Source organism: Haliaeetus albicilla, chromosome 18, assembly GCF_947461875.1.
Source record: "Haliaeetus albicilla chromosome 18, bHalAlb1.1, whole genome shotgun sequence".
Lineage (NCBI taxonomy): Eukaryota > Metazoa > Chordata > Aves > Accipitriformes > Accipitridae > Haliaeetus > Haliaeetus albicilla.
Genome location: NC_091500.1, coordinates 578,135 through 604,108, shown reverse-complemented (window position 1 = coordinate 604,108; position 25,974 = coordinate 578,135). Strand labels below are relative to the sequence as shown.

Sequence of the window (25,974 nt, the reverse complement as noted above, 5' to 3'; positions counted from 1 at the left end):
ACAAAAGTATCTGGTCAGAAATGTGGAATTCTCTGCAGTCGTTCCTAGATATCTGTGTAGTGCCCTGAGTGCACAGTTGGGAAAACAACTTTTAGTATAGTGGTCAGTGAGAAGAAGCTACTCTAAATTAAGGGACAGGTTCTGGTTAATCGTGCTCAGATGGGAAATAAATGAGGGAAGGTGGATAAATGGGTTCATGGGATTTCAAGGCCAGAAGGAGTTTTTATTCCATGAATTTTAATTCCATGACCTGAATTTCTGGGGAGACGTGCTTACCAGTTGTCCTGCTGCCCTCCACACCATGCAAAGCCACCGTTGGAGGGAACACACGCTGTTACCCTGAAAAAGCTGTAATTGCTATTTCTGCATAGATGAGAGTCATCAAAAACATGCTGCCAGCCTTTCTTTTAATAGACAGTGTTGCTGCCCGCACCACAACTGTTGTGCTCCTCCACACAACCGAGCCCGCAAGACATGAACCCGCAGGAGTCATAATGTTTGTTATATACATGAGGACAAAATCTATGAAAACTTTTGACTTAAGAAAGAAACTCTCGACTAGGTGGTATTTTGCTTGTTCCCAGAAATGCTCATATAGTTGAAGTCAGAATGTGATCCCGCTGGCCCAGCAGGATCACAGTGTACGTTTCCCTGCTTCAAAAGAGGATAAATTCATCCATATTTCACCTTTTCTGGTCTTTCAAATTAGTAGTGATCCGTACTGACAAATGTTGCATTGCAACAAAGGAATTGTTTTCTCTGCATCTTTGTCCTTACCCTGCATCTTTGGTGCTTTTGCCTCCCAGTTTCTCCCCTCCCATTCTGGACCCGGTTGCCGGCCGCTTGTTAATTTGCCCTTTTGAATCCGATCTGCAGAGGTCCCTGTGTGCCTGCTGGTAACAGGCACTCTTTGACCAAAAAGGTGATATTTTGCCTCTCAGACTATGACAGTTTGGGTCTCTGTGATGGCAGATTTGTGCACACAGGGAACTGAATGCCATGCAGTGGTTGCACACTCCAGATGGTATTTCCAGACTTTAGAGGATGGTAGTCTGATATTTCTTGCCTTGAGGACAGCTAGAGAGGCATTTCTGAGTCCAGGGTAGGAAGAGAAGCCAGTGAAGGTTCTGCGTAAAAGAAAAGATATCCGTTGGATATCCTATTCTATATCCAGGATATCCATACTGTGATATCCATCCCGGGGATTCAACTTTTGCCAACACTGAAGGCCATTTTAGAGAAGATTCTTCTTTTGAGAATGGAACAAATGACAGCTTTGCTTTCCCACCACGGCTGTTGTGTCTAAGGTCCTTGTTTCCTTTCGTGTCTGCAGATGTTTCTACAATTTGCCATGTTCTGTTCTTCCATTGGGTCTGTCGTGTATTTTGTGTTGCGTATGTTTCCTTTTCATATGATAATTAATCTATCCTGTTTCTCTCTTCACCTTTTTCTTTTGCCAACGTTTATAGGAAGAAGAGCAAAAGCAGGCAGTAAGTTGACTTCACTTTGTAGGTGATCTAACTTTTTTCTTTCTGCATGAAAAACAATTTTCTGTTAATTGGCTTGTATGCAAATAAACCATGGGAATATGGGGTCTTTCTCACTTGTAAATTTGAAAGCAGCCTTCATCAGTTTTCAGTAGAGCATGTTTTTGTATACATCCTTAAAGTTATTCCTCTCTCCCTTTCAAATTAAGTTTATTGCCATGGGTACGCAACCAGTGGCTGTATTCATTAGGTTTTTATAGAATTGTGCATCACCATCCAGGGTTGATAATGTGGATTCTCAGCTGGCTTCGTAATTTATTTTGTTGGAGATTCTTTGGAGTATTTTACATGCTAAGGAAGCTTTCTTGTCTCTTCAGGAATCCTTTAATTTGCCTCCTTGCCACATACAAGTCCATGCATGAAAACTAATTAATGACTTAATATTCTGGGCATGGATCCATATCATTCAGTCATGATATAGTCTCCTTGAATTAGTCCCAGTATGCTCATTGTAAACAGGATGAGTAAACTAACAAGAGACAAGAATGCATTTGCTTTGTTACTGATTTTCATTTTCTCTGCCTGCCTATTAAAATCTGAATCCTGTGTTAATTTTGGAATCCACTCCAGAGGGAGCCCTTTTGCTTTTCTCAGAAATAGCCAGATGTTCAATGTCTTCTCTCCGGCAGGACAAATTTTCAGCATTTTTGAACACGGTTTTCTTTATACACAAAGCTTTAATGAAGATCAATCCCGTGTTTCCCAGTGTTTGGGGGGAGGTGGTGTTAAAATGACTTATTTTTTGTAAGGAAATACATATTTCTGGGTAACTTCTATTGCTGAAAATGCTTCAGTGCTACATGTGCTAAAATTGGCTTTTGGTGACTCCTGGATGGCCTTTTATTAACGTTCTGTCATCAAATTAAAAAGAAGATGGTGGTAAGTGTGCATCTTCTGTTGGAGCCCAGTTCATCTTTAGTTGATGCTGCCCGTGAAGATTTATCCCTGGGTTTGCTAAGGCAGCACCTTACAGAAATTCTTTGGCTTAATGAAAGGACCAGATTGCAGCATGCAGCAGCGACCTTCAAGGAGTTTCCTGCAGAAGGAAGACAACCAAGACACCACCATGCCTGTCTTCCAACTTCTAACTGTGCAAGTAGAACGCTGTATTGTATGTCATTCTCTTACCCAGCATCATTGCTAGGAATAATCATCTGCATGGAAATGCAACATTATATTAGCTCGTATTTCCTGTGCTGTGCTGTTCATCTGCATTATGGATATAGAAAAGGGGCAAATAGAAGAAAAAGAAGAATTTGCCCAATTTTACCTCCCTTCTTTCCCTGGAACACTATGTTAGTAGGAGGATAAGAGAGCCAAAACTGACTGCTAAAATAATGTCAACACATTGACTTTCAGTCCAGTCCCATTCTGTTGGAATCAATGATGAATGAGCAAAAAAGGCTTTGAAACTCAAGAAGGCAGATTATGACCAATGAAAGGACACATTGGTGATCTGTAGGAACTGAAACTACATCCTTATATTTGCATGGATGGAAGTAGCTTGAAATGCTCTCCTCTTAACTATAAAAGTGCAGCCTGAAAAAAGCTGGAAGTCCCAGGATACAGTCCTCCACTTGGCCAAGAAACACACAGAAATCACAGAATAGCCGAGGTGGAAAGGCAGCTTTACAGATCATCTAGTCCATGCCACCATGCTCAAAGCAGGGTCAACTAGAGCAGGCTGCTCAGGAATTTGTCCCATGTTTTGAGTATCTCCGAAGATGGAGACTCCACAACCTCTCTGGGCAACTGATTCAAGTGCCCTCACCCTAAGAAAGTTTTTTCTTTCTTTTTAAATGGAATTTCCTGTATTTCCATTTGTGCCTATATTTCCATTCCATTGCCTCTGGTCCTTTCAGTGGATACCACTGAGAAGGGTCTAGCTCTGTTTTCTTTACTTTCTTCTATTAGGGATTTGTATGCATTGATAAGATCCCCCTGAGCTTTCTCTTCTTGAAGCTAAACAATCCCAACTCCTTCAGCCTCTCCTCATATGGCAGATACACTGGGTCCTTAATCATCTTTTTGGGTCTTCCTTGGACTTGCTCCAGTCTTGCTCCAAATCTTGTACTGGGTTGTCCAGAACTGGACCCAACACTCAGATGCAGCCTCACCATCTGGGTTGAGGTGAAGGATCACCTCCCTCGACGTGCTGCCAGTGCTCTTCCCAACACAGCCCAGAATGCTGTTGACTTTCTTTGCTGGAAGGGTACATTGCTGGCTTGTCTTCAACTTCTCTGCAGGACCCCAACATGTTTTTTCTGCCAAGCTGCTTTCCAGCCAGTCAGTCCCCAGAGTGCATTTGATGCCCAGGGTTATTCCTTCCCAGGAGCAGGAATTTGCACCCTGTGTTGAACTTGACGAGGTCCCTATCTGCCCATTTCTCCAGTGTTTCAAGATCCCTCTGAATGGCAGCACAATCATCTGGTGTATCAACCACTCCTCCCAGTTTTGCATTGTCTGCAAACTTGTTGAGGGTGCATGCTGTCCTATCATCTAGGTCATTACTGAAGATGTTAAATAGTACTGGCTCCAGTATCAAACCTGGAGGCACGCCACTGGTAATTGGCCTCCAGCTGGACTTCATGTGGCTGATAACAACCCTACACATCACACACTGCATTGGTATCTGCACTATTCTGGAAGGGACGTAATGGCATACCTCCAGCTTGAAGTCCAGAAGAACTTGTTGGACCATACACTGGCTTCCAGATGTCTTCAGGACTTCATGGTCATCCATGTACTCCAACACTTAAATAAAGGGCTGGATGTCTGTGACACTTAAAGGAACACAGCCAACTGAAGAACTTTAAAAATATTATCAAACATCCCTTTGTCCCTGAGAATCTTGAGAACTGGTTTTGGTGGCTCTAGTGTCATGTCTTCCCTCTGCATGTGTATAAAACCTTAGAGTAGCAAGGAGAGGGTACCAGTCTACTGTGTGTTCAGCCAGTCCCATCCTCGTATCCACAAGCATCTGGCTAGGAAAAAGAAGGTAGAGGAGAGGAGGCTCGTCTGGTTAGTACATCACAAAGGTCTATGGACTAGTCCAGAAACAGCAGGACCACATATGACGGAAAATGTGGACCACCATCTGGGTCCTGTGAAAGAGAAGGCCCAAGTGTCTTAGTGATCTAAAGTGATGATCGTCTTGACCCTTGACGAGGTGGATTGATTATGTGGTGGCAACATGAATTTATATGAAGGGTTAAAGTAAATAACAGGCAGAATAACAATCACTGATTCAGGACTGGCAGCACATCAAGAGCAGTAGCATCAGCATCCACATTAGGAATTTCTGGTTTCCCTTCACTGCTAAGGCTGCAAGTCCCATTCTACCTTCTCGATGTTGCTAGTAAGATTTACAGAGACGGGTCAAAGAGGATCAGCTTTCTTGGCTATGTTCAAGCAAGTTGCTTGGCAAGCAAAAAAGGCTTCCTGAATAAAAAGCCATCTCATTTATTCTGCATTTAACTGACACAACATACGCTGTATTCCAGGGGCTGAAAGTGTCCAGGATAGCACCTTTTTGAATGGCTTGACTGTCATCTTGAGCCAGCATTCCACCTGGTGCAGCAAGACACTTAATCTGGTGGGGCAGTTTGTTCATGTATTTGCAGCCAGAGTGATTGCATGTCTAAGCATTGAGTAGAGATCTTTGCTGCTCCTGGGACGCTAGTGAGAAGTTACTTGGCTGCTGAGGTTACCACCAAGTGCCTCCAGAAAACTGTGATAACTGACTTTCATCTCCAGCAAACAACTAGGTGAGCACAGTGACATCCGAGAGACCAAACTCCAGTCACAAAAATGCCCTTAAAAGGCCTAGAAGCTGCCAGTCTTGGTCAGAAAATCATGGCAAGCTATAAGGAATTTGTGTCAGGAGAGAGCCACTATTTCTGGTCCTGGTATTTACAGGAAAGTCCAAAACTTCTGTGCCCCATGTTCAGAGCTGATCTCCTATGAAGATTTTGAAAGTTTCTGTACTGTCTTTCCCTTTGCAGGACTGCCCCTTGGAATCAATGGGTCCGGTCCTGGTCACACCCTTGAAGAACAGTGCATTGCGTAGAGATATTAGTCCAGTAATGGAGTATTAAGCCACATGGTATTCATAGTCCACCACACTATTCTCTACTACTGCTAAGATTGTTGTGTCCCAGCTAATAAAGATCTTTGCCAACGTAGATCCTAATTTACAACAGGACCATTTTCATGTCACAGCTGGTGAGAGGCTTGAATAATCTGCTAAATATTAAAACCTCTTTGTTTTATAGTCAAATGAACAGCCATTGGAGCTGTACTGTTCAATATTCAGAAGAACGTTAAAGGAATTCACAAAGATGTACATCACATGTATGATGTTTTTTGTGTGTAGTACAATTCATACAACAAATCCAGAAGAGCGTCAAGCACTCGTACTCCAACACAAGAGAACTTCTCTAATGTCGAACAGGCACAGAAATGGCTTCACAGCAGAGGACCTCACATGGGAGTGTTTAAACACTGGAACGGAAATCTTTTCCTTTCAGAAGATGGTGGGAACCATACAACATAGCAGAGCAGATTGGGCTCATGAATTTCAAGGTTATGTTACCAATCAGAAAAAGTGGACACACTCTCACCCAACAATCCTTGTGAAGTCATGGAAATTGTGGGAGGGTTGCTTCTTAAGCCCATGGAGAGGGAGTCAGGACCTCCCGTTTTCCTCCCATTGTTCAGATTCAGAGTATATAGATGATACCTTTCAGCCAGCTTGAGAAGTGCAAGGGCAGCAGTGCACGTACCTTTAATGAGGTGAACCTTCTCAACCAATGGCTATAGCAAAGCTAAGCCCAGACAACAAGCTAGGATGATACCTGCATTGTTTCCCAAGAGATGTAGAAACCTGTGAGTGGGGAATTCCTAACCTTGAAGAGCCCTGTAACAGCTGAAGAAGTCTCATCATGTTGATATCTGAATCTGAGACTGCTGTTCAGTTCTGCATCCATTTTTGCATCAACCAAAGGTCCTGTACGGCCCTCCAGAGTGGATCACTGCTGCATGTCTGGGTGACTCCCAGCATCACATACTGATGCATTTTTAAAAAACTATGAAGAATTCCTCCTAATGCCTCAACACTGCAAGTCAGCTTCTTACACTGCATGGTCTCATTCACCTGCAGGGTGTGCCTTTGGTCTCTGTGTATGATTAGCAAGCTCTCAGCATTGATGGATTATGTCTGCTACCTATATAGCTAATATGACCCAACTTGCTTGAATGACATTAATTTATACTCATAACTGAAAAACCTTTCTGAAATAAGTGGAAGACCACCTTCTGGAGGGTAGGAGTGAACAGCCTGAGCAGAATAATGTAGAATAAGACAAAATTGTCTATTTGGGATGAATTTAAGGAAAGGACCATACCTGGTTACCCACCACACTGGCAGCCTTAAATGCCTTCTCTGGTTAAGCTGACAAGTATTGTAGCATGCAGGCTATGTCTGTGCTAGTAAATGCACACGGAAAAATTCTCTGACAATGACGGCAACTGGCATGAAGATGCCTGCGTCCATGCTAGCACCCACCTCCAAGACCTGGTGGCTGCATGCAGCATTGGGAATGGTGTGCCTGGGAACTGACGGGGAGTGTGCTAGCTGAAATGTGTCACAACCCTGCCAGGGAGCGTTCTAACACTTAGATAGTGTGAATTATCTTGTTCCAGTGCCAGAAACACTCCTGCATATGGTTCAACTCGCTAATATAGGCAGACATAGCTTTAGAATAAGCTTTGAGTTGATGCCTCCACACTAAGAGCCATGTTCATGGGCCTCCTGGAGGATTTCAAACCTAGAAAGGCTCCTGAGAGAGCCATTTAGATGTTGATTTAAAGTCATGTAGGCAACCAGATCTCCATACCTATGGAGTTTATCTGTCAGTAGACATTTTGGAAAGGAAGCCTGGATCTGTGCTGACAGCAGGTATTGGAGGTGAAGAAGACCTTACCCTGCTCTGTAATTGGCAGTGCTGCCCCTAGCAGATGACCTTTTCGGATATGAGGGGGAAGGCTTGGCAGGGAAAAGCCATGGATACGCATTGGGATTACTTTCTTGGAAGTCTTTTTGCTATGATGGATCACGCTGTCCTGTGGTGGTTGTGTCAGGTAAGACAAATCCCTGAATAATGTAATGGTGCTTCCTATCGCAGTGAGACGAATGCACTGAAACATAGACCGAGGTGTGGAGCTGATGTCTGCAGAAGACCTGGTTTCTGTCTGAAGAAAAAGAAAATCCCTCTCCCCACACTAGCGGAGCATTAGCGAGTTTCTCTGGGCTCACACAGCCCTCCCCTGCCGCCTTTGGCCATCTGTGCCAAGCTCGGCGGGCAGAGCTAAGAGGATTGAGCATGGCTCGGTCAGCAGCAGAGGAAAGTGGGCTGCTGCTTTTCTTTCTAATGCTGTGTCTAGTGGATGGTGGAGGCCAAACGCTGCCGAAGTCTGCCAGAACCTTCCCAAATAAATGCAGACCTGCAGTGCTTGCGTCTGGTGGCTTTGCATAAACTTGCTGCTGGAGGGGAGCAATGAAGAGGTGCAAGAGCCTCTCCTGACGCTCAGCTGGGGACTTGCTGGCCTGTTGCTGTCAGTCCAGAGGGGATCTAGTCATTCTGTCCCGTTTTGGAGGGCACACAAACAGCACGAGGGAATAAGTAACTGTCAAACACAAACTAAAACAGTAGAGAGCACTTAGATGTTTTTAATCCTGAATTGTAGTAACCAGATATTTTCCAAAATAGCAGTTGAGAAAGCTGTCAGGGAGAAGTGTGTTTTTCCTGTGCTCCCGCTGTCCCATGAAGAGGTAACAGCCATAAGGCAGAACGGTTTCTGCAGAGTCCCACTCCATTCATGCCTTCCCTGAATTGCATTCCTCTGTACTTAATCATGTTTTGGATTGCACAGCTAGAAACAGGCAGGAGTTTGTTCAGTTTCTTGTCTTCCAAGTCCTGCCTTCACTGAGAAAGACACATGTGCCAAGTTCCAACTTTTAAGCCGCTACCATTTTTAACAAAGCTCTGTACAAAAGCATTGCAGATACACTTGCTTTTGACTTGGGGGGAAAAATACGCTTATTCGTTCTAATGTACTTCAAAACCAGCTGAAGGGATTGGTTTTATTTTCTAAACAGATCCTCTGTGAAGAGGCTGCCCAGCATGAAAATTTTTCAATTTTTATCTTCTAGAGGTTTCTGTTTATTTGCATACTTTTTTGTTTTAATGCACGTTATTTGTGAAAAGAGGATTAGAAATGAAATGGTGTTAGAGCGTTTACACCAAGATGCACAGTACTGGCACGCAGCAGTTCCTATAGATTTATCAGGGGCGGTTATAAGGAAAGTCAAGGCTTGGTCATATGCCAGGTGTGCTCAGAGGGGCTCCAAGAGCCCCGAGAACTTATTTCTGTATTCAGTGTCTTCTCCCCTTCCTTCTGATGTCCCATTTTGATGTTAATAAATTTGAAACACAGTGGCTGCAGGAGAGGAGTGTCCTTGCTTTGAGAAGGCACGTCGTGCCCCCCTGGACGTGGCAGCTCTGCTGCTCGCTGGCGGTGCTGCCGGCTGGCTGTAGTGGAAGGGTTGGTGTTGAGATGCGTTTCACTTGGACGGAATGACCAAGACTCTGGTTCACACACTGCTTTGGTTGCAGTTCCCACCTGGAGGCTCCTGGGTCATTGCAGAAATTGTAGGGACATCCCATCCCAAGAGACCCTCTGCCCCGGGGAGTGGGGGCGAGGGGCACAGCTTTGGAGGGAGGTTGTGTGTGGGAAAGTATGTGAAAGCTGTATGTGATGTATAATGTAGCGCCTGTTTTGTAGGTCTGGGTCTCTTCAGGACAGTTAAATACAGCCAGTTCTCCCTTACTTCTGCAGCGGGCCCTGGGGTGCCCCAGGGACCAGAAGAACCCAGGTATTGCAATGGGGAGGTGGTGCAGAGGCAGCCGCATGTCCTAGCACTGTGCCAACCTCCCTAATGCAAGTCCAGCACCCATCCTGCCAGCTGCAGGATAACTCCAGCAGATCTGCGGGGTGCTCCTGCACCCCCCAGGAAGCACAGGGTCTCAGGGGCTGCTTTAGCAGCAGCATAGCACAGGAGCACAGAGCCAGCTCAGGCATCACGATGTGCCCCAGCAAATAAAGGTGGAGATCGGGGGAACTGCTGCAGAACCGATGACTTTGCTCAGACTTAGCCTGGGTCTGACCTGCTGGGACCAATAATCCCATTAGACCTCAGCTGCTCGCTGCAGAACCGCAAGCGCCGTCCCACAGCACCCACTTCTGGGACCCCAGCACTGAGGCGCCCGGGCTGGACTCAGCCAGAGTGAATCCAACAGCATCCATTAATGGGGTCACAATGTCATGCCAAAGCAGTAGTCAGCACACAAAAGCATCGTGTCTTCAAGGCTAAACTTACCTTGGATGTAGAGGTGCATGGGAACAGTTCTTGAGCTAATCGTTACCACCAGATTGGAGCTGTCTCTGCATCTTTGACATGAACAAGCTGTAGTGCAGATGATGCCCCAGAGGCCACAAAGTAAGAACAGTGTCTGAGAGGTGTCCAAGCACGGGCTATCAGTTTGGGGTGTACCAACAATGGCTTTATTCCACAAGTCACTTATATGAGAAATTTTCCTTCTTGGCAGTTTAGTAATATTTTTCAAATACCCAGATGTATTTGTCAAATGCCCAGGGTTCAGCTTTACAATAAGCTGTCTGACAGCAAAGCCAGCTTGAAACATTCCTTTTCCTGTGCCAGTATTCACTGCTCCAGCAATTATGTTTGTACAGTTTTTGAGGGGCTGTGCTACAAATCAGAGCACTGAAATTGTCCTACTTAAAAACAGCACTCCTAGAAAAAAGGTGAAGCCAGAAGCTCTTGTAACTACGCCTTCATTGACCTTGCATCAGGTCTTTGAGAAATACCAATCCAAACTGGAAGAGGCTGGATGCAGTTCCCGAGACTGATCTTTTTGTGTCAATCATTTAAGCTCCTTGGCAGAAAATAGGTAGCGAGCACCTGTGGATCAGGGAAGTTGTAGTTGCAGGGACATGGTAAGGTACATGCCCCTTTGGAGCAGCAAGAAAAAAGGATAGTTTGTGTAACAGCAGATCAGAAAGAAGGTTATAAAGGCTGACAAGCAATGTCTCTCCAGAGTCACTGATTATTTAGAACCATGAATTCAGTGCTCAGGCTTATCCCATAGGAATTTTTTATCAGTCACCATGAAAGATCTCATATGCAAGGTCAGAGTGGGGGGTTTTTGTTGAAGATATTCTCCCACTACGTGGGTGTTTCTGTTCTTTGTCACTTGTTCATGAGAATTCACTGTGGTGTGTTGGTGGTATTTTTCATTTCACATAGATGTTTCCACTAAAGCATTTGTTGCCACATTTGGGGATAGATATTCATGAGCCTATAGATGTTGTGTTTCTGTTGTGGAGACATCATTAAGATGACTGGAGGGATGTACTCCAAGGATTTGCATTTGTTTTGGCAAGATCGAATTTTTCTTGATGTTTGTTTAGTTCCTAAGAAATGTGATGCTGAGGATGAGTTTGGCAAGACTGAAAGCTAGAAGACAGAATTCTGGAATAATTTATTCTACCGTATTTTCTTTGAGCATGGGTTGTAACTGGTTAAATGGTTATCCTTGTAGAGTCCAGGATGTGAAGTACTTATTGCTTCCCTGCTGAATTTCATAGCCATGCTGACTCTTCTAAAACAATGTTTTCTTCACTTCGTAGTCAAGGACCTGCTGTAGTATGTAAATAAACTTAAGTAAGTGCAAACAGTGCATGCACACTCCTTCAGGATAAGATCCAGCATAATGCTTAATTCTCTGCAATTACTAATTCCTTCTACTGTGCTGTAGCACTGGCTTGGCACCCAAATACAACTGATTGATGCCATAAATAGTGGATACGCTTAGCTTTTCCATAGCATTTTAATCTTAACCAAACTACATAACCATACATTTTCACATCTTGCTGTATTAAATTGAGTGTGTCCATTTCAGAGACAGGGAAAACCGATACTTTTTTAGACATTCAAGACTATCCGACAAGATGTTGATGAAATTCAAATGAGAGCTGTTGCCTGTATCTTGGCTGTCACTTGTAGAAGGGATTGCTTCTCATAACACAATCATGGAAAATATGGCAGAAGCCCAGATGCTGTAACTTCATCCTGAAGGACTGCCTGCTCTACACCTTGCAGGAGTGCCATCCACATAGCTGACCTGCAGACATTCAGTAGGGTGGGAGGTGTATAATGCTGTTAATGCCCAGTAATTCAATTGCAGAGAAATTAATATTAAATGTGTTTCTGTGTGTGCATCTGTAAAACTTTCCCTCCAAGCCTAGAAGGGTAATCAAAGCCACATGAAGGACATCTGGATCCACTGTTAGTTTATATGGCACCTGGCCCTTATTAATAGTAATGAGGAAATGGCAGTTTGGGATTTCTTGACCTCACATGAAATTCATTTCACTGGGCAAAGGTTGCTAACAGATGGCAGCAATTTGGGGCTCATTTCATCATCTGTTACACAGACTTTATTGCTCCATTTTGGCCCTTTCCTTTGTAAGGAGCTATCCCTTTTTCCACCTCGCCTCTGTATAAGGGTTGTCTTTTTCAAAGGGAGTTCTGAAACATCTTGTTAAAGCATGCTATGTGCAGCACAGGGGTTTAGGTATGGTCTGATACAACAAAATGATCCCTCTGAGCATAAATCACTCTTTTACTGTGTTGTAAACTTTTATCTTTTTGAAGTTGGTAGTTTCTTCTGGGTTATTGGCTTCTCTCCAATTTGTTCTTTATTTCCCCAGCCCACAAATACACTTTTGCACTCCCGACTTTGAGCAAATGAAAGAGCTATGAGAAGACACAACCCCATAATTGTCGACACAATGCACTTTCTCAAACCAGCGTTTGTGTCACTGAAGTCTAACTTAATAATAGATCCCAGCGAGCTGCATGCCAGCAAGCCTGGTTTTGAAGAGCGCATAACACCTGTAGAAAGGATTTGCATTTTGGCATCTACCTCGCTGTTGTCACATTGGTGTTGATTCATTTATCCTTAAAAAGCATCCCAGGTTGAGCAGCTGAGAGGAGATCTTTGCACAGCTTGCTCTAGCTTGTTTGTAGGTTGGCTGGAAGTCCTCCCCACTGGCCATGGAGCTAGTTGCCAAATTGGACCATTTGTGGTACTTCTGAAAGGGTAAAACCTTTGAGCTGTGTGTTTTGCTTTACTTTGGGGGGGGGGGGTTGTAGTTACAGCTGATTTGAAGCATGCTAGAGGTAAGATAAAGAAACCTAGGAAATACAGATGCAGTGCTGTTTAGTATTAAAGAAATACTAGGAATTCAAGACCTTGGAAATGATGAGGTTCAATATTTGCTTACTCAGATGTTATGTTAGCCATTATAGTGGTAGCTTCCTCTTGTACAGTGATGGCTACTGCACTGTGACAACACGTATTTACAACCTAGCTATCAAAAAAATCAAAATACTTCACATAGTCAAACACTGGTGTAAATATTACACTGTACTGCAGAAATGAAAAAAAACTGTACCTGGAATCAATTTATCCGTAGTGCTAGATCAGAATAGTCTTACCTAAGAGCCTGATTGTATGAAATATCTGTTCCAGCTGTAGATTTGGCCTTTCATGATGCTTTCAGACTGAAACCTTTTGGGGGTTTTATTTATCAAAGTGAAATGAAAGTTGTTCTAACTACTAAAATCATCATGTAATCCAAATTCGGTTTAGAGAGAAATGGTTGTATTGTATTTGTGATTTAGTCTGACTACTGTAAATATCCCTACAATTTTGCAAGCCTAAAGCAGATGTGCTTAAATCCACAAAGAATTAAAACAGCAGAGAAATAGAAAATCACGGTATTTTAACTAATGTAGTTTAGTAAAAACCCTGCTCATATGAATATTAATTTTCTTTTCTCTGAATCTTACTCTGTTGAAATAAATTCACCAAGTTGAGGTGAGAGAGGTGCTTGCTTTAAGAAAGATGTGAATTCCAGTAGCATCCTGGGACTGAAAAAAATAAAAGTGGTAGTGCATCCGTGGTACAGTCAAACCCCATCATCTGTACTCATTTGAAAACACCACGTTTACTTCTAGCAGACTCATTTCTCCAGATCATTGGCAGTTTAATCCTGTGTTTCTGACAACATTAATGAGTTCATCAGATTAAATAAAATGCAGAATTCTAGGAGACCTACATCTTGTAAGTTGGGTTATGCCATTATGAATGCTCTTGGCACTCGTGCATGTCAAGGTTGGACTCTGCTGAACATCGCTGTGCATCCAGGTGTCAGGTACACCCTGTCTCTGCATGGTCGGAGCAGTCGTGGCAGCCTCGGTCAGTACCGCCCTCTTGGCAAGATCGAATTGCCAAATTCTTAGCTCCAATATTTGTCTCAAAGATTCCTGCAGTTTTTCTTACCCATTGATGTATAGCCTCAGTAATTGGCTTTGACCTGTTTGAGCTGGATGCTGACCATCAGGTTCACTCCAGCCCAGCCTGTATCTTCAGATATCCCTTTACACATCCCTCTTCCTCAGTGTAGGAGACTGGAAACCTCTGGTCACCGAATCTCCCACTGCTGATAGTAGCTGATACCAAGAACTTCATCATCTTGATAGCAAGGATATCAAGAATCTTCACCATCAGTTTCAGATCCAAAGTCTTACTTTCATTGTCAAGAATGGTCGCAGACAATATGTCACCTGTGACGTTAGGAGATGCCTCATGGGATCATCAGCTCCTTTGACCGCAGGAGTAGCCTTTGGCAAAGGCCATCAGGAGGAAACAGGCAGGAGCTCTGAGCTCCATCATGTCCAGCCTGCCTACCAAGGAAGCCATTGCCAAAGGTCTTGATAGGGTTATAGCACAGTTACTTGATGTGGTTATACGTGATAAGAGGAGATCAAGCTTGATGTCTAGAAAGTCTTTCCCAGCTCTCTACTTGCCCTAAAAAACAGCAGGTGACTGAAGATTATTGGAAGAATTCATGAGTTTTAGAGACTCTATTGATAGTGACGCTGGTCATCACCAGTGAAACCTCTTCAGAGATTTGATACTGTGCATGATGTTCAGCCACAGTGCTGTACTGGCCTTCAAGCCACCCACATTCAAATGGTTGGAGATCAGAGCTAAGCCCATCTGCCAGGATTTGTGTGTCTTACCCCATCCCCATTCTCGCTCCCTGCATGTGTCAGTACCACAGGGAAACCCATTTGCTGAAGGGCACCTTTAAGAGCTGGTGACTGCAAAGGCCCAAGTTCTTCTGCGTCCCCGTCTGCAAGGTAGCCAAGCCCAGCTTTTATTTAAACTGGAGCAGGGTGCTTCTGTTCCTCTCAAAACTCTAAGGTGGTAGTGAGGGAATGCAGGGGAGCTATTGAGGCAGCTGGGTCAGACAGCAGGAGGCATTTCTGAAACCAAGAGCAGCGTGGAACGATGATGTAGAACATCAATGCTGCAAGCACCGGGTTTCCCTAGAAAAGGGAAGAAGTCTAGGTCTTTGAGGAGTTGGTGTTTGTCAGGTGGAGTGCGTGTGCTGCCACACGCTGTGCACTGCCTGCCTGACATCTCAGCTCCCTGCTGCAAACCCTGCAGGCCATCAGCTCAGCCAAGGCAGCAGTCGCTCTCGCAGCGTCGTAGGCAACTGCTGCTCTACCCACAGGGAAAGACCCAAAATACAGCAGAGATCATCAGTCTGTGTCATCCGCAACAGTGCATGCTGCTCAGCTGACAGCTCTGTGAATTTGATGCTGTTTTTGTGAACCATCTGAGAATGAGGGAGCATGGAATTTAAGAAACTTCACTTCTCTGCCCATGGCATCAGACACGAAGGGACAGAAGCCATTGCTTGTGCCTCCCGTATCCATTTGTGTGCCAGTCTGTGCTTCTCATGATCATTCTTCTTTCAAGTGATGCTTCTTACATGAACTTGTTACAAAACAGCGTATGCTTGTTGCTGTAGATAGGAGCTAACAACAGTTTTTATTCCCAGATTTTTTTTTTTCAAAGAAGAAAGAGCTTTTTTTCCTGATGCTTGACCCAAGAAGATGCAAGGTGCCTCTGTGTCAGGTTCAGGATGGTAATGCTTGCTTTGTTTCTTACTGTCCTCCAGATCAGAAGTGACATGGCCAGAGTAAACCCTATTCTTACTTTCCTCTGTAAGCTCCTGGAAAATATGAGGAACAGATCATATTATCATCATAGGGAACAAAGTCTACAGGGACTTGTCTGCTCTCAATCAGCAAGAAATTTCCTATCAGAAGCACAACACTTAAATTTGACCCCAGTCATCATATGTTCTGTGCATGGGACACAGGGTGATACATCAGCACGCATATCGTGCTTAGTCTGATCAGCTAAATGATCAACCCGGGAGTTTTCCATCAGAAAACACAGTGTGGAGGGGGAGGAGAGAAGCTGTACGGGCTGTTCCTTGGGCCTCGCTCTCTTACAGTGACAGGACTAAGCCCTTCAGATTATCTCCCTTCCTTTTGTGGCTATTTGCAGCTCACTAAAAGACCACAGCATCACATCAGAGGCTCTCGTGATGCGTCATACTCTGTGTCCATGTGTTATTAATTAGCTCGTGAGCCACTCCTTCCGAAGATCAAAGGAGCTTCGCCAGGACACGAGGAGCTTGCTTTTAAAAACATGCCTCCAGCAGCTGTAAGGCAATGGAGCAACCTACTGCCTTGTGCTAAATGTGCGATCCTTGGTTTGGGTCTCGGGCAAACTTGGGGAGAGCAGTTCTTCCATCTCAAATTCACATAGCAGCTGATGCTTCTCCTGTCCATCTAGAGTGGATTCTGCTTCCTCGGATTTCTCTTAGATCTAGTAAATCTTTCACCTTTTACTAAAGGTGTGAGTCCAGTTTACTTTTAGTCAGTCCAGGAAAGCATGCTCCTGGGATTCACACTGCCACACGTTCAGACGAAAGGAGCCAGTGTTTATCCTGCCCTCAGAAGGGCTGTTGAACCAGCGCGAATCCCATGAGCATCCTTCCCATTGCTCATTTTCTAAGCCCACAGCTAGCACGGGCATCTGCCCCGTGCCGGGGCCGGTGTCTCAGCCGCCCCGGGCGCAGCCGTGCCCGTGCCGAGGAGCAGCGGGAGCGCGGGCTTGCGCCCGCTCCTGGGGAGCAGACAGAAGATTCCTCCTGTCTTGTGCACAAGAAGTGCCTAAACACCCACCCCAAGAGCCAGCCTCCCAACGCGGCGCTTTCGGTAGGTAAGTAACCATCCTCTCTTCTGCGTTTGGGGATGCTGCCTGCCCTAAGTGCGGCAGCTGGCGCGGCTGTACTTACCAAGCCTCTGAGCATCACTAACGTTGCTGGGCAGGAGGGAGGAGGAGGAGAAATGAGGCTCGTACTGCAGGCGCGGTGTGACTAGGTGGCTTTACTGGCTCTTTCCTATGTCATCTCCTCACGCTTTTCTGCTCTTTGTGTAGGCCATTGCCTGTGGAGGCATACACCGAGGAGTAACTTCACACGCAGATCATTTGATGAAGTTATTCATTTGTAGAGTATTTGCGGCATCCTTGCGCGCCAAGCCTTACAGACAACTAATCTGCATTTGTTATTGCTTCTTTTAAGAGCCAAATATGTTAAAAAAGGATGACAAATCCTTGAGAATTTTATAGGTAGTACACTTCAGAAAAGTAGTGAAAGTTGCTAAGTAACCAGCTGCTACTTACCTATGAAAATTTATAAGACTGTGGCTTCAAAGAGTGTGGAAATGACTACTTAAGGGCACTGTAAGCCTTCCATTTTCTGCATAAAGCATAGATATATTTATCCAAAGAACTAGAGATTTCATCACAGCACAGCAATTTTTCACCGTCCCAAAATAAATATTTATTTGTAATCACAGTCTTCCTGAAATGGGTTTAAAATGTGTACTTTGATCAGTTTCTACAGAAATTCATAATGTTACATTAGCAATGAAATATGCTTTCCTTAAAGCTTGTTCCTCATTGTATTGTATCCTTCTCATCAAACACTTCATTTATCTTTTAATCTATTTTCACCACTTTACAGCTATTCAGAGAAAATGTTTAGGTACAGAAGTCAAGCTGTGTACATTTTTTATTATTCAGTGGTTAGATTTAAGTTTATTGAGAGTAAAATATTCATTTCTGTATCCTTGTTGAGACCGTATTTATTATGCTAGTCTGTGGTCAGTGAAAGATACATCATCCTAATAATCTTTGGGTTTTAGTGCTTTGTCTGTGTATATCAGCTGTATATAAACATCATATAAACATTTAGCAAACTCACCTCGTTTGGAAGGAGAAGACCAGAGGCTCGAGCAGTGTCTCGCTCAAAGAGTGAGACCGATGATATTGACTTCAGCAGCACTGTGCAGGACCTGCACACGTGGGGTCTTAGGCTAGTTCATTTTTTCTCATGGTCACTATCTTCATGAAAGTAATGTTTTCTGAGAGAGCTCATGGCCAGAGAGGTTTCCTTATGTTTTTGTGGCATGTAAGCTCCACATTTGACACTTGTCTTTCAGGAGGAATGTCCTGGACAGTAGAGAGAAAAGGAACAAATCTTTCTCTAGGAGCAAGACAATAAAAAGAGCCTGGAAAAGCACTCAGTGCCCTCAGCCATCGCAGCAGCAGTGTCTGGAAGGGGACGCTGTAGGGTCCTCTCCCTGCTGAGCTCCTTGGCATGGAGCAATTTGTGGTCCTGCTTAAGTGCCTTCAGAGCAAGTCCTGGTGCTGGACCACAGGAGCATCACCTGTGGTATCCGTGGGATGTTCTGAAGTGGTTGGACCATCTGAGGCATTGCAGGAGAAGGAGCTTAGGACTGATACACAGCATCTGGCAATTTTGAGGCCCTTTATCTTCTCATGTAATATTTGTAGTTTGTAGCCCATTCCCTGTTCAAGTCTTGGAGAAATGCAGGTTGGTCCTGACTGTATTCTCATTAGCCAGGTATAAGATCACCGTGAGCATGTCTACTTCATTTTAACTGGAAGAGGGGAATAATATTTTGCCATCTATACCCATTTTCACAACTGAAAACGACCTGGAGCGTGACTCCCTGAGGACATAGGTCTTTAGACTGGGAGAAGCTCAGGGTGAGAAGGTGCAGAGGAAGTTGAGCATCCAACTTCAGACACAGCACAGCACAAACACTGAAACCATCAGAGTCCATGAAAGTTGGGAATTTCCACATTTCTTGCAGTAATAATGCCAGTGTTTCTCAAAGAACACGGGCTGTATTCCCAGCCACTAAGTTTAGCTGGTGAAGCTGGCGTTCATGACTCTCGGATGAAAAGCTGGATGTGAGCGGGCAGTGTGCCCTCGCAGCCCAGGAAGCCAACCGTGTCCTGGGCTGCATCCCAAGCAGCGTGGCCAGCAGGTCGAGGGAGGGGATTCTGCCCCTCTGCTCCGATCGGGTGAGACCCCACCTGGAGTCCTGCGTCCAGCTCTGGGGTCCTCAGCACAGGACAGACATGGACCTGTTGGAGCGGGTCCAGAGGAGGTCACAGAAATGGTCAGAGGGCTGGAACACCTCTGCTATGAGGAGAGGCTGAGAGAGTTGGGGTTCAGCCTGGAGAAGAGAAGGCTCTGGGGAGACCTTATTGCTGCCTTCCAGTACTTAAAGGGGGCTTACAAGAAAGATGGGGACAGACTTTTTAGCAGGGCCTGTAGAGATAGGACAAGGGGTAATGGTTTTAAACTAAAGGAGGTTAGAATCAGATATAAGGAAGAAATTGTTTATGCTGAGGGTGGTGAGACACTAGCGCAGGTTGCCCAGAGAAGTGGTCGATGCCCCATCCCTGGAACCATTCAAGGTCAGGTTGGACGGGGCTCTGAGCAACCTGATCTGGTTGAAGATGTCCCTGCTCATGGCAGGGGGATTGGACTAGATGACCTTGAAAGGTCCCCTCCCACCCAAACCATCCTATGATTCGATGATTCTATGAGTCTCTGCAGTCAGTGGTCCTCCAAAGAGCAAGTGAGAGGCTGAACCAGCCTCCTGCTCTGAATCACTTTCCAGAGGATGCTGCACCTCCCACCATTGACTTCAGCATGACCTCAGGAGGTCAGCCCCACTAAGTGAAACTAGACTTCACAAAAAGCCCTGCCTCCCCCAGTGCTCAGCAGTTTCTATTCTTAGTCCATTGACAAGTAGTTTTCATCCATCTTAATTTTTGGCACATAAAAGTTTTTCAGTGGAAGAGTGGATGAAAAAGCAAAAACTTCCTGTGCAGTTCTTGGGAACACCAAAGGAGCACGTGGTTTTTCTTAGTTGCCATTCGTGGACTCTGTAGGAATCATTTCCAGACCCTGATACTGATGTCTGTGCTTCAGTTACACAAAGGGGCACGGACCCTCTGTGGCCACTCCATCATTGTTAACTTCTTGCAGTTTTGATTGCATAAAGCTTCACGTAAAGCCCCAAAAGGTAAGATTCGAGGATTGTTCACAGATTCAGCTAGGGTCAGCTAGCCCAAGGGGACTCACAATTTATTATTTCGTGTCTTGACTCTTTGAGCCCAAGTAGACATAGTAATCTTCCCAATGCAGCTCCTGGAGAGTCTCTGCAGTTTGTCAACACTGTTGGTTGCAGACTGAGCGCTCATCTCTCTTGTGAATAATGCATTATTTTTTCACATTCCAGGCAGCTCCTAGTCCCTGCCCTGCAAGCAGCATATTGCATAGCCTTCATGCGCTCCATGCTTCTGCTGGCCTGAGTGCCTCTGTTTCAGGGCCAACGCTGGAACATGTATGTGTGGCTACAGCCTCTATTTCTAAATTAATCATGCCTGTTTCAGCCATTTCCATGGCACAACACAGGCCTGTGTTATTTTGGCAGCAGGTTAGGCTACAGCAACACCTGCGTTGGCAGTGTTCGTCACCAACACAGAACTTCCCAAGCACAGTCTCCAGTGTCCTTGAGGACTGCATAAAATATTGGAGAGTGTTCCAGGAAATGATGGCAGCCATGAAGAATTTAAATATTTTCCCGAGTTTTCTGTCCTCGCCCACATTCTGTCTTCGCTGGCTTCTTCTCCTTTTTTCCAACAAACTCAAACCTTGAGCCACGTTTTTTAAGGTCCTGCAAAAACGTTGAGTACTCTGTTGCTTTACACTTCCTCTCTGACGTGACAGCCACGGGTTTAAACAACAGATGAACAACCTTGTAAATCCATCCAGTGTTTTCTCTCCTTTCAGCATCTGAAGCTGTATCATTAATTAATGATTAATTCTCCAACGCAGTTAGTAATTGTTTCCATCACCACCCCACATCAGTCTGCCCCTGGGACGACTCTATACCTTTTTTCCTCTGTATACGTCAGTAAGGTCTCAAGAGCCCAATTTGGAACCAGAATTACTGTTCTCCTCCGTCACCCGATTGCCCCTGCGGGTCCCTTTACGAGCGTGTACACACCATGACTTGTAGCGGTTACATAGTCCTGGCAAGTGGCGATCCCTGTTGCAAATTGCTAATGGTCCTGCCTCCTCACTCATGAGCTGGCTGTGAAGATCTCCTCTGGATGATTCTCCTGTAGGTGGGGGGGATCTCTGGAGGTCCTGCCCAGAGCAGGTCCAGCTGGAGCAGGTTGCTCCAACCACGTGTGCTGAGCAGGGAGGACGGCTCCCTTCCCCGGCTCTGCTGACCACTAACACACCCCAGGAGGGGGTTGGCCTTTGCTGCAAAGGCACACTGCTGGCTCCTCTTCCATGGGGCTTGGCTTGCACCTTCTGCAGCAAGGATGGGCGGGAACAATGTGTCAGGAAGGCTTGGAGCCCAGCTTTGGACTTTTTCCCCTATGGCAAATTCATTCATTGACCCAACGTAGCGTTACCCCGTAGTGAGTAATATATAAAATAAGTGCAGTATAACAAATAGCCCAGGAGGAACAGCGTTCTCATGGTTGGGCGCCTCAAGGTGTGCATCAAGAGGAACATGTCTACCTGGAGAGATGTATTGGTCTTAAATACAGAGCATCTCATGCTGCTGTCAGGACTGGTCAGATAAAGTCTGATCTAAACCATGAAGCAAATGTAGGTGTTTATTGGGTCTCAAAGAAGAGTTTTGACTTTGAGAAGTCTCTTTTCTGGATGGCTTCCTTCAAGCTTTATTGAATAACACAAGAGTTGCAAGTTCAGAGAAATTAGATTTTTCAGTAATTACATGCTCCTGTAAGAAACTGTTTTCTCTTTTGAAAGTAACAATATTCTCTTAATGCATTTTTGTCACTTATCTTTTCCATGAAGCAGGTGTTTTTTCCTCAAAGCAGCCTTTTTCAAGTGACTGAAATGTTTCAATTCCTCGGGAAGACTACTGTTCCCCTACCATTGTTTTTTATGCACCTCTCCAAGTTTGCGTTGTCTAAATTAGAAAACATTTTTTTGTTTAAAAACATCCCCAAGGCTGGGAACTTCACTTTTCAGTGAATACTTTTATGTTCAGAATACATTTACATTTGCATAGCAAAGGTTCTCAAATATTCAGAAATGTCAAAATTACGTTGCACATACAGATTTTGTGGTGCTCTTAGGTTAATGCACTACACCTGTTCCTAAGGATTAGATGATAGGCAGTATGTGGCATAGAAAATGTGTGAGATCGGAGTTTGCTTGCGCATTGAGCTCTCCCCTTTCCAAGCCCATGCTCACCAAAATGGGCGGCCACCTGCACAGCTGCACTCTACCAGAGCTGGCCCTGAGCTACGCAAACCCCTGGGGAGGAAGAGGATGGGCACAGCTTTTCGGTGCCCTTGGGTCCCTGACGTCCCCATCCAGAAGACCCTTGGCTCTCTGGCTGTACTGTGTAACAGTGCTCCTTAGGGAAGGGTTGATGGTCTTATCTCTTGGCTTTCTTCTCAGACTGGCATGGACCCTTACAGGCTCCCTCTTGTCACTTGAGTTTCTTGCCCAAAGTCCAGATGTCCATCTTGGAAACTGGTCTGAGCAGTTCATGGACTCCTGAAGGTGAGTGACCATTTCACCAGCTAGTCTGATGTTCTTTTTATCATAGGACATTTCATCTGGTTAATTCATGTTTTGAATCCAGTAAAATTCCATTCTGTATTAAATTGTTGAGCCAGAAATGTCTCTGATGTTATCGTGAAAACATGACTATACAAAGGATCTGTTGGGTTGCATTGCAGGTTATCCCACTGCTGCATCACACATTGTTGAAAAACATGTTGTCTCCATCCCAGGATGTACGTATCTGGCTTCAGCTGATTTTGATTTTACCTTTCCTTGCTAGATTAAACATCTCTGGTGTTCTGTATTTTCATCCTGTGAATGTATCTAGTCGGCTCTTAACTAACTTTTGGGTAACCGAAGAAGGTAGATGTGTCCTAGTCTTTTCAAATCCTTAACTAATGCCTCTGTTTGGCTTTTTTCTTGTGAGCACCTTCTCCTCCTCACTCTCTGTTTTACAATGTAGTGTCTAAAAGTTTTTCGCTCAGGTAGTCCAGTATCACCACCATTAGCACCCTCGGTACCTATTGGCTCCTCTCCTCTTTTGCCGCAGCAGCCCACTAAAAGATCCTGTTAATGATCATCAGTTATAATCCTTTAATTTTTTGCTATTATAATCTCCTATCAGCTTTTTTTGTTATTCTGCCTGTTATTAACATTAGGCTAACTGGTGTTAGCTACCCAATCATTCTGCTTTTCCTTTTTAATATTATCCAGGAAAATGCTAATATACCATCTGGAATTTCCCTGTTACTTCAAGATTTATTAAAAATGGATATCAGTAGGCCAAAAAACTCTTCAAGCAAGTCGTCAGGGACTCTTAGGTTCAAGTTATCCAGCCTGCTGCCTTTAAAAATAAGTATCTTCAGAGAACAGTGTGCTGAATACTGAAATACTGTGCTGTAATCAAGTCATAAAATCTGGTCCCAGAACAATGACGAGTTTCCCCAGCATCAGTTATTTCATCTTTGTTCGCCATCCTGAAGTCCAGGTGGTAATCTTGTGTTGGGTATGGTGCACTTTGTAGAAGAACACTGTAATGTCTAACCTTTCTAAACACTAGCAGCGGTCCTAGGGGAACTCTTGCAAACTCATCTCGAATTTAAATCCTCCAAAACCATGCAACTTCACTTCTGTGCTTTGTGAGTAAGGTCTTAAAGAAGAGCTCATCCTGCTCCCTCGTTTGCTGTGATACTTCATTATGTTAGACCTCTCCATCCATATCAGTTATCTCATGGATCTATTGCATTTGAGATGGTGGAGTTCTGGCTTAACGATATATCTAAAGGAAGAATAATTAAGAAGATGTGCCACCACCCATACACATCTTTTTCTCTTTACATTCTTCACCTTTCCTAAATGAGAAAAAGTTGGATTTTAAGATGCCAAGCATGCAAATTGTCTGTGATCACAGTGTCAGCACCATTGGTTTCTAGTGCCTCGTTAACCACGATTTCTGGGGGGTTTTACTTCTTCTTTGGACTAATATTTTTGGATACCCAAAGGACTTTTTATATTTTTATATCTGAGTTTTCACAACACTGTTGTCCTTAGGTAGCAATAATATTTTTACTTTTGCTAAGATGGAAAACAGAGTTTGTGTCTTTCCCCATTTTCCATTTCACATTACTCTTTCTGGAACAGGACTAACCGGATCGTATGCACATTGTTCTGCAGGGTGTCTCGTCAGTGTTGTGGATGTTAGAGTAGAGGTGAGGACATATTAATGGTAATACCTTCAGAGTGTGCCCTGGGGCTACTTACATGACTACATTGTCCTGGTAGTTAGTACTTATCTGGAATTAGTAACTAGTAACTCGTACTTGCCTGGTAACCAGTCACTAGTTGTCATCCTGTGGGCATCCATATGCCCAGGCATCAGAAACCCTTGCTCTGTTGTGCGTGAGTGTACCCCACACCATTTCTATTCTTCTGAGCCTCCAGTTCATATGTAATATTCTGCCTCTGTATTAATGATTCATCCAAACCTTTATGTCATCAGGAAGTTTCATTAGAGTGCAGTTATTTTTGTGCACGTAATTAGAATATTAAATAGATGAATCCCTGAGGAATTCCTCTTGTATCCTCCAGCCTGCAGGTTGTCTTTCAGCAGAACCCATTTTCTTCTCAATACAGAGCCACAAATCATAACCCTGCTTTGCTAGTTGACCTGTGCTGACAACTGTTTCAGAGAACAAAACCAAATACCAGGTTTATCTCCTGTAGCATGTTACTGCATGGTGCCTGGGGCAGATTCCTTGGTAGTTCATTTTCTAAGCATCATCTAACAACTCTGTGTTCTGGCTTGAAGATTTCACGCTTCTGTCTCATGGTCACAAGTCGACAATCCATCTTTTCAGCTTCTCACAGGCTTGTTTCTCTTATCTTTCTCTTTGTTGTGTCTTTGGCAATGGTTATCACATCAGGGTAACCAAAATGCCTTTATCCTTTGGATGCGGTGTTTAAGCGTATGCTTCTAGATGTGTATCTTTTTGTCTAGTGTGGCCCCCAGAAGGTCCAAGCTTTGGAAGGTTTTTTTCTGGTTTGTGAAAAGGGAGCGCAGCTCATCCAGGATTGCAGAGGTACTTCTTTGTTGTCAATATCTGTCATGCATTTACACAGAGCTATGGGTCGCGTCCAACTTCCTTGCAAGTCACATGCCCTTGCCTGCTTAGAAGCTCATGTGCAAACTTGTTTATGTACCATCTTTTTAGCTTCATGTTCTTATTACCAAGGAAGAATTTCATCAGTGACTTTAAAAGCTGTATTTCCTGAGAGACCCACTGGTTCTGGTTCTTATCCCATAAGCGCTTTAATTGGGTGGCTTCCGTCATCGTAGTACCCGTATCCTGCCCAAGAACCACCACAAGCAATAATTCTCTCTCCTTAAGAGCAGTTCTGCTTGTGCAGAGGGAGAAGGAACTTGATCTTGGGAAGCAAGATGTCAGAGATGAGTGTTGTGCTATAACATGCTGATTATTGTAGCCTCCAGATTTGTTCCCTCCTGCTGCTTGCTGGTGACACTGTATTGGAGCAGTTGGGCTGGTCCATGGCCACTTGCTCATAGGTAGCCACGAATGACGAGAGACACTTTGATCAGGCTGTGTGTTCGTGGAGAGATGGGTGCAGAGCCAGAGCTGCAAGAGGTGCGCTCTCAACAGCCTGCTTTGTTGGGAACGAGTTCCCAATACAAGCTTTCAATGTTTTCTAGGGGAGATGGCTTCTCTCCCACGTCTGATCGGCAGTAATGGGTGTTACACTGCTGCCATGGTGTAACCATGCTGAAAGTCAAATAGACTTACAGCTTGCCTTCATAATTCTGGTAGTGCAGGTCTGCCTTCTCAGCTTGGGTGAACTTTTCTAGTGGTTTTTTTAATGGTAGGGAAATTGGACCCGAGGCACTTCA

General features: G+C 44.5%; 1 protein-coding gene across 6 annotated transcripts in view; it reads left to right on the top strand.

Moving 5' to 3' along the window:
- DTNB (dystrobrevin beta) overlaps positions 1-25,974 on the top strand; it is a 213,559-nt gene that overhangs the window by 153,682 nt on the left and 33,903 nt on the right. For 4 of the 6 annotated variants that reach the window (XM_069805389.1, XM_069805388.1, XM_069805391.1 and 1 more), the window contains one exon: positions 1,470-1,490. The exons of the other annotated variants lie outside the window; for them this stretch is intronic. In XM_069805389.1, coding sequence (XP_069661490.1) covers positions 1,470-1,490 — 21 coding nt within the window. The remainder of the gene's footprint in view (positions 1-1,469; positions 1,491-25,974) is intronic. 6 annotated transcript variants of the gene reach the window in all.